At 40.4% G+C, this 14,777-nt stretch overlaps 1 protein-coding gene across 1 annotated transcript in view; it reads left to right on the top strand.

Annotated features, from left to right (window-relative positions):
* prx (periaxin) overlaps positions 1–11,010 on the top strand; it is a 24,344-nt gene extending 13,334 nt beyond the window's left edge. Inside the window, exons 8-9 of the mRNA XM_087176526.1 lie at positions 4–7,785; positions 8,711–11,010. Coding sequence (XP_087032652.1) covers positions 4–7,785; positions 8,711–8,997 — 8,069 coding nt within the window. The 3' untranslated portion in view covers positions 8,998–11,010. The remainder of the gene's footprint in view (positions 1–3; positions 7,786–8,710) is intronic.
* The last annotated feature ends 3,767 nt before the right edge of the window (positions 11,011–14,777 follow it).

Here is a 14,777-nt window from a genome sequence, read left to right as displayed (position 1 = left end):
AAGGAGGGAAGTTCCATATGCCCTCTATTGACATCTCTCTACCTAAAATAAAAGCGAAGGGACCAGAGATCAACATTGAAGGTCCTGAACTTAAGGGAGGAAAGATCAACATGCCAGACATTGACCTTTCACTCCCCAAAGGAAAGGCTGATGCTGACCTCAGTATTGAGGGTCCTGAGGTAAAAGGAAGCAAATTGAAAATGCCCAAATTTGACGTTTCACTTCCAAAGATAAACCTACCAGAGGGGAGTGTTAAAGTGGAGGGACCTGAGATGAAAGGAGGAAAGATGCCAGCAATGCCAGCTGTTGACGTATCAGTTCCAGTGGGAAAAGTGGAGGAAGATATCAATATTGAAGGACCATCTGGAAAGGGAAAGTTTGAAGTGCCAAAAGCTGACTTTCATGGTAAAAAAGGTGGTGGGCTCCACATGCCAACTATTGACATAAATCTCCCCAAATTAGATTTTGACCTCAGCCTGCCCTCTGGTCTGAAAGACAAAAGCCTCCACATGGACACCAGTGGCCCTGACATATCAGGAGATTTAGAGATGTCTGGTCTCAAAGGAGATATTAAACCAGCCAAGTTGAAAGTTAAGAGTGCAGACATTGAGACAGGTGGTGTAGAAGGTCCAGGTACATCTCTCAAACTTCCCTCTGTCAAACTACCAACGGTTGACATTGCAGCTCCAAAGGTGGATTTAGACTTTGGCCTAACAAAACCAAAAGGTGATGATGTGGAAGTGGAGCTTCTGAAAGCAGAGGGAGGGAGGCCTTCTTCGGGAGGCAGCTTTGAGCTACCTGATGTCTCCCTCAAACTCGGCAGTTTTACTTTTCCCAGGTTTGGTGGAAAGTCAAAGAGTGGGGATTTGGAGATATCAGGACAAGGCCCCAAGGGAGATGTTTCCCTCAGCCCACCACATATAGAGGGAGAGATTAGGACACCGTCAGTAGAGTTTGATGGGAAAGGAAAAGTTAAGGTAAAAAAACCTAAAATAAAGTTCCCCTCATTTGGAATATCCAAAAAAGATGCAGATGCATCAGTGTCTTGTCCTGATGTGGAAAAGGGGAAAGTTGACCTTCCTAAGCCAGAATTGAATGTTGAAAGCCCAGACGAAAAATCAAAATACAAAGTGAAATTCCCCAAATTTAAAATATCATCACCAAAAGGTCAATTGCCAGAAGGAGAAGTTGATGCCAAACTGGAGGCAGATGTGGAAGGGAAGGGTGGCTTACATGCACCTGATGTAACTATCAAACTACCCAAATTCTCCATGCCAGGATTTGGCTTGAAAGAAAAAGATTTAAGTAAACCAAGGGGTAACCTTGAAGCTAAGGCTAAGGTCAAGATGCCTTCTGTTGAGTTGTCACTACCAGCAGCCAAAACACCAGAAACTGAAGTTCTTCTCCCCAAAGCAGAAGTGGATGTCTCAGAGGCTGATATCAAAGGTTATGAGGGAAACCTTAAAATTCCGAAAATGCCAACAATTGATGTTTCCATTCCCAAAATAGACTTGGATGTATCCCTGCCAAAAGGAAAGTCCCCAAAGATTGAGGGACCAGAAGTGGAACTAAAAGGAGGTGAAGGAAAATTCAAAATGCCTCACATAAAAATGCCATCAATAGATGTGTCTCTTCCTAAAGGGAAATCTGGAGATCTTGATGTACCAAACCTTGAAATAGATGGGGATGGAGATGCCAAATTTAAGATGCCTGATATCAAAATGCCCAGTGTTGACATAACCTTGCCAAAGGCAAAAAGTGGAAAGATTGATACTCCACATCTTGATGTAGAAGGAAAGGGGGGCAAATTTAGAATGCCTGGTATCAAAATGCCAAACTTCGACATATCTCTGCCCAAAGTAAAAACTGGTAAATTAGAAGGACCAGTTGTTGAAATCGAGGGATCCAAAGGAAAGATTGAAGGTCCAGAGATGGAGCTCAAAGGGGAGGGTGGAATATTCAAAATGCCACACCTCAGCATGCCCTCTGTTGACATTTCACTTCCAAAAGGAGAGATTGAAGGTCCGGAGGTTGAATTGGAGGGAGGTACTGGAGGAAAGTTCAAAATGCCTCACATGAAAATGCCAGATTTTGACATCTCTCTGCCCAAAGGCAAGATTGAAGGTCCAGATATTGAAATGAAGGGCGATGGAGGAGGAAAATTCAAAATGCCTCATATGAAAATGCCAGATTTCAACATCTCACTGCCCAAAGGAAAGACTGAAGGTCCAGATGTGGAGGTTAAAGGGGAAGGTGGGAAATTCAAGATGCCACATCTCAGCATGCCCTCTGCTGACTTTACACTTCCAAAAGGAAAGATTGAAGGTCCGGAAGTTGAATTGGAGGGAGGTACTGGAGGAAAGTTCAAAATGCCTCACATGAAAATGCCAGATTTTGACATCTCTCTGTCCAAAGGCAAGATTGAAGGTCCAGATGTTGAAATGAAGGGAGATGGGGGAGGAAAATTCAAAATGCCTCACGTGGAAATGCCAGATTTTGACATCTCTCTGCCCAAAGGCAAGATTGAAGGACCAGATGTTGAAATGAAGGGAGATGGGCGAGGAAAATTCAAAATGCCTCACATGAAAATGCCAGATTTCAACATCTCACTGCCCAAAGGAAAGATTGAAGGTCCAGATGTGGAGGTCAAAGGGGAAAGTGGAAAATTCAAAATGCCACACCTCAGTATGCCCTCTGTTGATATTTCACTTCCAAAAGGAAAAATTGAAGGTCCAGAAGTTGAATTGGAGGGAGGTAACGGAGGAAAATTCAAAATGCCTCATATGAAAATGCCAGATTTCAACATCTCACTGCCCAAAGGTAAGATTGAAGGTCCAGAGGTGGAGGTCAAAGGTGAAGGTGGAAAATTCAAGATGCCACATCTCAACATGCCCTCTGTTGATATTTCACTTCCAAAAGGAAAGATTGAAGGTCCAGAAGTTGAATTGGAGGGAGGTACCGGAGGAAAGTTCAAAATGCCTCACATGAAAATGCCAAATGTTGATCTGTCTTTGCCAAAAGGCAAGATTGAAGGACCAGATATTGAAATGAAGGGCGACGGAGGAGGAAAATTCAAAATGCCTCACATGAAAATGCCAAATGTTGATTTGTCTTTGCCCAAAGGCAAGATTGAAGGTCCAGATGTTGAAATGAAGGGAGATGCAGGAGGAAAATTCAAAATGCCTCACGTGAAAATGCCAGATTTCGACATATCTCTGCCCAAAGGCAAGATTGAAGGTCCAGATGTTGAAATGAAGGGAGATGGAGGAGGAAAATTCAAAATGCCTCACATGAAAATGCCAGATTTCAACATCTCACTGCCCAAAGGAAAGATTGAAGGTCCAGATGTGGAGGTCAAAGGGGAGAGTGGAAAATTCAAAATGCCACACCTCAGTATGCCCTCTGTTGATATTTCACTTCCAAAAGGAAAAATTGAAGGTCCAGAAGTTGAATTGGAGGGAGGTAACGGAGGAAAGTTCAAAATGCCTCACATGAAAATGCCAAATGTTGATCTGTCTTTGCCAAAAGGCAAGATTGAAGGACCAGATATTGAAATGAAGGGCGACGGAGGAGGAAAATTCAAAATGCCTCATATGAAAATGCCAGATTTCAACATCTCACTGCCCAAAGGAAAGACTGAAGGTCCCGATGTGGAGGTCAAAGGGGAAGGTGGAAAATTCAAGATGCCACACCTCAGCATGCCCTCTGTTGATATTTCACTTCCAAAAGGAAAAATTGAAGGTCCAGAAGTTGAATTGGAGGGAGGTACTGGAGGAAAGTTCAAAATGCCTCACATGAAAATGCCAAATTTTGATTTGTCTTTGCCCAAAGGCAAGATTGAAGGTCCAGATGTTGAAATGAAGGGAGATGGGGGAGGAAAATTCAAAATGCCTCACATGAAAATGCCAAATGTTGATCTGTCTTTGCCCAAAGGCAAGATTGAAGGTCCAGATGTTGAAATGAAGGGAGATGCAGGAGGAAAATTCAAAATGCCTCATGTGGAAATGCCAGATTTTGACATGTCTCTGCCCAAAGGCAAGATTGAAGGACCAGATGTTGAAATGAAGGGAGATGGGCGAGGAAAATTCAAAATGCCTCACATGAAAATGCCAGATTTCAACATCTCACTGCCCAAAGGAAAGATTGAAGGTCCAGATGTGGAGGTCAAAGGGGAAAGTGGAAAATTCAAGATGCCACACCTCAACATGCCCTCTGTTGATATTTCACTTCCAAAAGGAAAGATTGAAGGTCCAGAAGTTGAGTTGGAGGGAGGTACTGGAGGAAAGTTCAAAATGCCTCACATGAAAATGCCAAATTTTGACATCTCTCTGCCCAAAGGCAAGATTGAAGGTCCAGATGTTGAAATGAAGGGAGATGGGGGAGGAAAATTCAAAATGCCTCACGTGGAAATGCCAGATTTTGACATCTCTCTGCCCAAAGGCAAGATTGAAGGACCAGATGTTGAAATGAAGGGAGATGGGCGAGGAAAATTCAAAATGCCTCACATGAAAATGCCAGATTTCAACATCTCACTGCCCAAAGGAAAGATTGAAGGTCCAGATGTGGAGGTCAAAGGAGAAAGTGGAAAATTCAAAATGCCACACCTCAGTATGCCCTCTGTTGATATTTCACTTCCAAAAGGAAAGATTGAAGGTCCAGAAGTTGAATTGGAGGGAGGTACTGGAGGAAAATTCAAAATGCCTCACATGAAAATGCCAGATTTCAACATCTCATTGCCCAAAGGAAAGACTGAAGGTCCAGATGTGGAGGTCAAAGGGGAAGGTGGGAAATTCAAGATGCCACACCTCAACATGCCCTCTGTTGACATTTCACTTCCAAAAGGAAAGATTGAAGGTCCGGAAGTTGAAATGGAGGGAGGTACTGGAAGAAAGTTCAAAATGCCTCACATGAAAATGCCAGATTTCGACATCTCTTTGCCCAAAGGCAAGATTGAAGGTCCAGGTGTTGAAATGGAGGGAGATGGAGGAGGAAAATTCAAAATGCCTCACATGAAAATGCCAGATTTCGACATATCTATGCCCAAAGGCAAGATTGAAGGACCAGATGTTGAAATGAAGGGAGATGGAGGAGGAAAATTCAAAATGCCTCACATGAAAATGCCAGATGTCAACATCTCATTGCCCAAAGGAAAGATTGAAGTTCCAGATGTGGAGGTCAAAGGGGAAAGTGGAAAATTCAAGATGCCACATCTCAGCATGCCCTCTGTTGACATTTCACTTCCAAAAGGAAAGATAGAAGGTCCAGATGTTGAAATGAAGGGAGATGGAGGAGGAAAATTCAAAATGCCTCACATGAAAATGCCAGATGTCAACATCTCACTGCCCAAAGGAAAGACTGAAGGTCCAGATGTGGAGGTCAAAGAAGAAAGTGGAAAATTCAAAATGCCACACATCAGCATGCCCTCTGTTGATATTTCACTTCCGAAAGGGAAGATTGAAGGTCCAGAAGTTGAAATGGAGGGAGGTACTGGAGGAAAGTTCAAAATGCCTCACATGAAAATGCCAGATTTTGATATATCTCTGCCCAAAGGCAAGATTGAAGGTCCAGATGTTGAAATGAAGGGAGATGGAGGAGGAAAATTCAAAATGCCTCATATGAAAATGCCAGATTTTGATGTCTCTCTGCCAAAAGGCAAGATTGAAGGTCCAGAGGTGGAGCTCAAAGGTGAGGGTGGAAAATTCAAAATGCCACATCTCAGCATGCCCTCTGTTGATATTTCACTTCCAAAAGGGAAGATTGAAGGTCCAGAGGTTAAGATGGAGGGAGGGACAGGAGGGAAATTCCAAATGCCTCATATGAAAATGCCGGATGTTGGCATCTCTCTGCCCAAAGGAAAAATTGGTAAAGTTGACATATCTCTTCCTAAAGGAAAACCTTCAATTGAAGGTCCAGGTATAGAGATTAAGAGAGATGGAGGACAGTTCAAGATGCCAAATATGGATATATCTATTCCTAAAGGAAAATCAAGTATTAACACACCAGAGAAGAGAGTTGAGGCAGAGGGTGGAACCATCAAGCTGCCACATATCAAGATGCCAAAAGTTGATATTTCATTTCCTAATGGTAAAAGTAAAGACACCGAAGCACTGGCTGTAGAGATGGAAGTCCCAGGAGGAGAGATCAAAGGTCCAGATGTTCAACTTCCAAAGGGAGCTATATCAGTGCCAAAAGGCACATCAAGCAAAGCACAGATCAACTTACCAACTATTGAGGCAGGAGGGAAAATTGGAGTGCCACAAGTCACATCACCGGATCTAGACATCAGCGTGACACCTAGTAAACCTAAACAAGACACAGAGGCTCATGCAGACGCAGATTTGCATGTTGAAGGAGAGCACAAAGGTCTGAAACTTAAGATGCCAACAATAGATATTAAGGGTCCAAAAGGAGACTTGGAGCTTGATATAGGCCTTCATAGAGGAGAGGGCAAGAAGGACAGGAAAAAAGTCGAACTACCTGACTTGGATCTCAGCACAGCAGGAACCAGCAGTAAAGTAAAGGGGCCTAAAGTCAAAGGTACAAAATTCAAGATTGGAATGCCAAAAAAGAAAGCTGGCAAAGATGCAACAGCAGAAGCAAAAACTTGTAAAAACTGTGGCAGTGTGGAGCTAGGTGGTCAAGTCAAACATGTATGCAAAGTTAAAGAAAGATGTGAGTATGAAGTTGAAGTTGAAACTCACAATGAGCATAAAGAGGACAAAGGTCATATTAACATCTCAGTGCCAGAGGTTACATTACCAGGTGTTAGTCTGAAAACCAAACAGGAATCAGTCAACCTAGAAACAGGGGGAGTTAACCTCTCATCGCCCAGTGCAGAAATCAAAGTCCCCAGGATCCCAGACATAGAGTTTGATATTGGTACATCACGAGATGAAGGTGATGACAAAACAGAAAAAGGCAAGAAAATCAAAATCCCTAAGTTTGGAGTCCCATTACCCTCCATTTCCTCTCCTGAGGGAAGACTCTATGGGGCAGAAATTCAGTATGAGGGCCCTAAAATGCCCAAAGTAAAAAAAGCAGTATTTGTCTTGGTAGACCCTCCCAAAATAGATGAACCTGCTCCATGCACAGGGGTCCCAGAAGAGGAGCCAACTGCTGAGGCTGAGACAGGAGACGTCAAAGTGAAATTGCCCAAAATCAAAATGAAGCCAAACTATGGGAAGTCCAAAGATAAATCAGCTGCTGTGAGCACAGAGAGAGGGGGGGAGGGAGAGGAGAAGTCAAAGGGAGGGAAGATGAAAATGCCCAAAGTGTCATTTTCTCCTGGCAAATCAGGGTCCTTTGATGTCAATCTCAAGGGTGAAGGTTCAAGTCTCAATGGTGAAAAAGATGCAAGTCCTCACAAAGGCTCCAAGGATGATAAAGGGACATTCAGTGGCAAAATCAAACTTCCAAAGGTGGAGCTGACCAGTCCATATGGAAAGATGGCTGCTGGGGAGGAGGACACAGAAATGAGTGTGAAACTGGGAAAAGGTTCATCAACAGCAGATGTGGGGGGAGATGCTAAAGGGCTTGAAGTAAAATCCGGCAATATATTTGGAAGTTTCAGTGAGGAGACTTCAAAGGATGTGGTGTCATCTCATGCCAGGACAGAGATGCTGGACAGGGACAGCTCAGAGTCTCCTGCTGGCTCTACCATGGAGTTCAGGTCAACAAAGATCGGGGCTTGGAGTGAGGTGGAGAGCAAAAGCAGAGAGTCTGAAGAAAGAGAGTCTTCCCCCTGGTTCAAGGTCCCTAAGTTCACCCTGAAGCCACACTCCACAGGTAAGGATCAAGGAAACCTCAAACACAGATAACTGGATATTTAAAAAAAAAAGATGTTGTTAGTATCTAATATGTTGCAACAAGCACTAGAGTAGTAAATGACTTGATTCTTTGTTTACAAAGAATATTATGAAAAGTTACATTAAACTCTCATTATATATGGTATAGACTATCTTTATTTGTCTCTTTTTTGAAAGAAAAACTTCAATAAAAGTCAATTTATTAGTCATGGTACTACTCACTCTGTGTTATGTCTTCTGCACCTCAGGTGAAGCTTTGTCAAATCCCCAAAAATAACCAGGATTATCTCTGCTTTAGACTCAGATAATACAGATTTTTAACACAGGACTATGTTACAAACTAGAGAGTTTAGTGTGAAAGATGTAGACCTTTCCTGGCTGGTAAACATCTGCTATCCAGTTGCTTTATGAGAAGTGTGGGACTTATATGAAGAACTAAAAATAAGTATATCTCCACAGCCTCCACTGCATTCATTTTTACCATTTTTGTCTTTTCTTATCTTTCCTTTGCAAGTTCTCCAAACTTTATATATTAAAACACTAAAGTCTGAAGTGAATAATTGCACAAATCTTCCAGAATTAGCAATGATGTTCATATTGTATAAACTTTTTATGTGTTATACTTTATACCAGTCTTCTATCTATTGTTTCTATATATCATCATAGAATGCATTGCAATATGCACTAAATCATAAATAATAGATTCTTGCTATTACTTTTATATCTTTTTGTTTTTACTCTACAAATCATTAATATATCATCTCCTGTTTTGTCTCTGCTACACAAGACTAAGTTTCCTTTCCCTTTTCCTCTCTTACACTCTTCCCTCTTAATTCCTTCACCTATTCTCCTCTTGTTCCCTTACCTCTACTTGCCTGTCCTTGTTTCCTCTCCTCCTCTCCCAGGCTTCCTCCAGATAACCCCAGAGGGCTCTCCTCAGGCACAGCGGAAGGGGGAGGTCGGAGGTGAGGTCGACGTCTTGGGATCTTTCTGCCTTCACACCTCAGGGCCCGTCTTCACCACCCAGGAAATGTCAGAAGAGCACCAAGTCTCGTCCACCAAGGAGGGAACTGTCACCATGGTGACCAAGACCTCCAGAACCACCCAGCACACGGTTACCACAGAAACGCGAACAGGTGAAGCTTCGACAATCACGACAACAACTCAACAGGTGTCAGATTTAAACTACTGAGGATGCTGTAATGATATCTTAAATGTCTTTTCATTTGTATGTTTTTCTTTGGTGAGGTTGCAGTGTTCTTGTGAGCTAACTGCAACATGGCAAACCTCTCTTAAGGAAAAGTCTTTATTTTATATTTTGATAAGTGAAGTATGAATGTGATGAAAAACAATGAGATTTCATTAACCAGCAATATTGTCATTATTACAGCAACAGAGTAATATATACTGACCTTTTTTCATTTTAAATGTGACTATTTTTTGTTATTCTTCGAGTTTTGTTAGTTTAGTCTAAATTATTTATCAGATTTTGTTTTGGTTTTAAACTGGTTTCACTCTGAATGTAAACATGTCAGATTGCTTCATTATTTATTGTTGTTTGTGTTTTCACAATGTGCTGGAATGAGTCATTTACTCACATCAGCATCTTGGATTTGACCATGATTTTATGATTAGTTCAAAATAATTCATTTTGAACCACTACAGCACAGGCCAGAGTAATATTTATGTAAATATAACTATATGATTGCTTTTTTGAAGCAGTAGCCCTTCAATCCAAAATGTAATTATTTTCATATTCACCAGAGTCAGGAGTAGAAATTATATTTTTTGACCTGATAACCTATTTTGTTTGTCTTGAAAAAAAAGTGTGAGCTTTTTGAGATTATGGCCTATTTTCATTTTCTGCCATAGTTTTATATTTTAAGCATTTAGCTGGTGCTGTTACCCAGAGATAGTCACAGTGCGTGAGCAGGACACTCTGGACTCTATCTGCTGTGGGGATCAAACCTGTGAACTTCTGGTTACAGGTTGCTCTTGAACATTTAGGTCAACCTGCTGCTAATCTATTTTTATATTTATGTTTTTACTGTACACTGCCAGAAAAAGACACCACTGTATATTTTGTGATTGAGGCTTTGGCTTCAAGATACACCCCCTGACTGATGCTGATGCTGGGAACGAATTTTGTGATTTATGGGTGATGTTGGGTGCTTTAACAAAATAAACGAGAGGCATTTAAAAGGTAAAAACTATAAACCCTTTTTCTCCCAACCCTTTAAAAATATCCCTCTAAAAATCATTACTTTAAGGCTGCTACAATGACGGACTGGCTAAGGAGTGGCGAGCCTTGATCTTGTACAAACACTGTCATGTAGCAGAATATGTCCTCCAAAGACAGAAGAGAGGGGATCAAGAACAAGAGGACCAAGGCATGTTTTACTTTTGATTAAAATGTCTTTATTAATCTGACATTCTTCTGTTTTTTATATGAACATTTCTCAGGATGTTACAGAATAATTTACAGACGTTAAAATGAATGTCAGATTAATACCAGTATTTTCATTAAGTGCCTTTTCCCCTTAATTTTCAAAAAGTGTTTCCTCCATTTAAAATATGAATTGCTTTGAAATGCAGGAAGAAAAGCCTTGTGCTGTCTTTTAGATATTTATTTTATAGTTTCAAGTTTCATTTCCAAATACTGTCACTACCATTTGAAAAAAAGAAAAAAAAGAAAAGTCACTATATCGTTGTCAGCATTCAATTAAGCTTTTGAAAACTACTGATTTTATACACAACTCATAGCCATATACTTGCAAAATAAGAGTTTAACCGGATGCAAAAATCAGATATTTTCAAAATAATGAGCTATTATTCAAGTGGGTGTGAAGCATTTGAGAATGAACACTTTTCACTTTACTTGGTTTACTTTACTTGGTTGGTAGAAGGAATATAATTGTGTGATAAAATGCATGAAGAGGTCCTGACAAATCCACTCCCACATTTTTACATTAACAACTTTTAACACTTTGACTGTTTTGCAGGTGAGAGAATAGAGACATGTCAAGGTAACACGCACTGAGTAGCTAGTATCTATGTGTATAGAGATTTTTACTTTTCTGGTTTAATCAAGTCTTCACATTTCATTTAGATGATAAGGGGTTTCAGTGCCAAGTGTTTTCGTCAAAGCTGCATTGGAAAGACTGTTGGTTAAGATGTTACATCAATAAAATAATATTCACACAAAGATGAATTGATTGTTCACTGATGTCTTGACCTTCACAGTGGCTGAATTTATCGTAAAAGCTGTCAGCTTATTGGTGTTTCCTTGAGTCCACCCAACATTTATCAGCCTGAATCATTCATATATCTATTATCCATCGTTTGCTGGGGGCCGTAGCCCATAGCAACTTACTTTGGACAAGAGGCAAGTGACAAATTCAAATATGCAAGAAAACACAGTGGAAGTTGATTTGTGCCAGGAAAAGAAAAGATAGTGTGTGATTTAAATAAAAAATACTCATGGTAACAGAGAATTATCAGAATATTATGACTTAACATCTCACTATTTTGACTTTTGACTGGTAAGTCAAAACGTTAACTTGCTATCTAACCTGTAACTACTATCTAAAAGTTATGTCATAGTACTCAACATTTTAAATTACTATCACATAATTATGACTTAATGTCTCATAAGTTTGATTCCAGTAAGTAAAGGTTATGATATAGTAACTATATTGCACAGTTTTGATTTAGTAACTTTCGACTTAAAGTTCCTGCAAAAATGTGACTTAGCTGGGAGTCATGGCCTACACGTCGATGTAGCTCCACACAATAGTCACTCTGCTCTGTTGGAAAGTTGAAAAATACAACTAAAAAAAAACGTTTATTCCACACGTGTCACAAGCAGGTAGAATCCACTGAGTCCAATGTTTCTTTCCTAAAATAACAAAACATGACAGGACACACTTCTTTGAGCAGTGTGATAAAAAAAATAAATAATAATAATAAAAAAAACATCCTAATGTTGACCATCAAACATTTACGTAATCAATAATAATAATACATTTGCATAAATAAAAAAACAATGGCAAACATTACACTGCTTTTTGTATTTTATTGATTATCTTGAAAAGTCAGCGGATAGTTACAACTTGAATACGTAGCTATATGTTAGCTTGAAACACTGTTAAATTACTCTACTCTGCAATTCCTGCATGAAAAAACCCAGCTTTTATCCTCCTACAAAAGTCACTCTCCATTGAAAAGTTTTTCCTCAGTAAAATTAGGATCATACCGGTTCAGCTGTATTGTATTGCACTGTGGGATTGTCAGCAGAAAGTAGACACTACATTTTTCTCTTCTGGGAGTTTCACACAATCACAACAGTTTTTACTCTGAATGGAGCCAAAAATTTAAAAAATAAAATAAAATATCCAGTGAGCTGCAGCTCTGCAGATGAAACACCTTGCTGATGAGAGAGGTGAGAGAATGACCCGACTGGTTGGAGCTGACTGAAAAGCTACCATAACTCAGATAACCACTCTTTACAAATGTAGTGAGCAGAAACGCTTCAGAATGAACAACATGTCAAACTTTGAGGAGGATGGACAACAACAGCAAAAAACATAGCCTGGTCTGATCTGTGGATCCAACCTCCCTTATGTCACCAGTCCAGGCTGGTGGTGGTGCTGTGGTGCTGTGGTGGTGTGGTGCTGTGGGGAATGTTTTCTTGACACACTTTGGGCCCTTAATACCAATCAATCATGGTTTGAATGCCGCAGTCAATCTCAGTATTGTTGCTGACTGTGTACTTTCCTTTTGTGGCCACAGTTCACCATCTTCTAATGTCTGCTTCCAGCAGGATAATGCTCCGTGTCACAACGCTAAAGTCGTCTCAAACTGGCTTCATGAACATCACAATAGGCAGTCTCAGTCTCCAGACCTGAATCCGGTAGAACACCTTTGGGATGTGGTATAGCAGGAGATCGGCAGCTTGTATGTGAAGCTGACAAATCTGCAGAAATGATTAGGTGCAGTCATATCAACATGGAGCAGGAATGTCTCCGACATCATGTTGAATTCATGACACAAAGAATTGAGGCCGTTTTAAGAGCGAAGAGAAGCCTTACCCAGTATTAGTATGGTGTTCCTAATACAATGCCCGGTCAGTGGAGAGTGGATAAATTTAAACACTCAGAATTCAGACGCTCAAATAAAATGTTGTGCACTATGTACCAATATATATAAGTAGTATATAGTGAGTCATTTCTGTAAGTAAAAAAAGTATATATAAGGGTTCAGGGTTCTGCAGGACTGGGTAAACACAGCAGATACAGAAGCATAAGGAGTGATTACTCTGACCTGTGAACGCAGGAAATTCACTGCTATATCAGATGCTTCACTTAAAAACAGCGCAGTAGCATTAACTGCAGAAGCAAAAGCAGAGCGCAGCAGAAATATTTTAAGAACATATTATTCTCACCTTTAGATCAAGTATAAGTATAAGTCACAGAGAAAAAGGAGAGAGAGGAAAGCTTTCTGCTGTGGATCAGAGACACAAAAGCACATGAATGAGTCTTATTGAAAAATGCCTGGAGAGGAGGGACTCTGGAGGAGAAAGTGATAAACTATTCACGGGGTGCATGACGTCTTCCCATTGTGTGTGTGTGTGTGTGTGTGTGTGTGTGTGTGTGTGTGTGTGTGTGTGTGTGTGTGTGTGTTCCCAGTCTACTCATCTGCTGCTGTGATGATGCTGTGCGACGTAGGCTACAAGGGTGAGTGTATGCGAGGGGATATTAATGCTGTATGAGGAGCGAACGATGCCACACAGAGAGGGGAAGTGAGGAGCAAGAGACTGCAGCTTCACTTTTACTGTTTTCAGCTGATTTAACAGAACAAAGAACGTTATCTCAGTGATACACACAACATAAGATGAGATATTTTCTAAGGATTAGTAACTCAGACTTTGTAGCAGTGTCTTCTTTCATTGTTTCAGTATCTCTTCATCTCAGAGCCCTAAAGTCTAAAATTAAGCCATGATGCAGCGGTTTGATAGTGAACAAATTTTGTTCGGGGCAGCACACACCTGGGTGTCATCATCTCCAGAAAAGCAATGATTATACCAGCCGTACTCCTCAGATCGGCTGATATCGGCTCCTGCACCTCGACTCTACCTCTGTCTGTATGAGGTTTATGGCTGCAGTCCTGTAGCACCCCTATCTCCATTCAGGATATCTTTTGCTTTAATCATAGTGAGCAGCTCAAGTCCTCCAGGTGGTTTCCTATAATGATTTGCATAGTGTATATAATATTAAGTCTGCACTGCTCTGCTGTAATAGGAAGGTTTGGACTGGATTCAGACAGCTTCTCCAGCATTAAGAAAATACAACGCTTTAATCAACAGCAGCAAAATGTGGTAATTTTATGGGTGTAGTTATCTTGATAACTTAAATACATTTCCTGACTGCGTTATTTTCATATTTTCGTATCGCTTGGCTGACATAATGTCAGCTGGTGATACTGGCATTAAATGAAGTTGCTCCTTCACTCTCCTCTTAAGAAATGTAAACACAAGGCAAGCAGGCTCAGGATCAAGTGGTTTTCTAGCTTAAAATAATGTCATGCAACCTCAATTCACTGATTTACTGTCTTCACCAACCTCAAGGTGCAGTAGCTGCTTGCTGGCTATTAATACCTCTGACATTATTGCAGCTGTCACAGCCTGGCTCTTAAAACCATGACAAAGAGGGAGACACATGAAGTAGTTTATTTACAAAAAACCACTGAAAAATATGTATGAATGCCCATAACTTAGTGTAAATTAAAATAAATAAAAGTAAATGAAAAAATATAAGGTATGTTTGTTTGTTTTTTAAAACACAAGGAAAACATACTAAATATACTGCATACAGAAATATAATAAACAGGGAGCACATGGAGGGAGCACATATATCTAATGACAACTGTTTCCATAATTTTGGATCAGTCTGTCACCTTTTAGTTTTAGCCGTG

Source organism: Seriola lalandi, unplaced genomic scaffold, assembly GCF_002814215.2.
Source record: "Seriola lalandi dorsalis isolate HSWRI2012SDOR001 ecotype SW California unplaced genomic scaffold, Sedor1 jcf7180002054560, whole genome shotgun sequence".
NCBI lineage: Eukaryota > Metazoa > Chordata > Actinopteri > Carangiformes > Carangidae > Seriola > Seriola lalandi.
The sequence above is the reverse complement of the archived record's forward strand: the minus strand, read 5'-3'. Positions and strand labels throughout refer to the sequence as shown.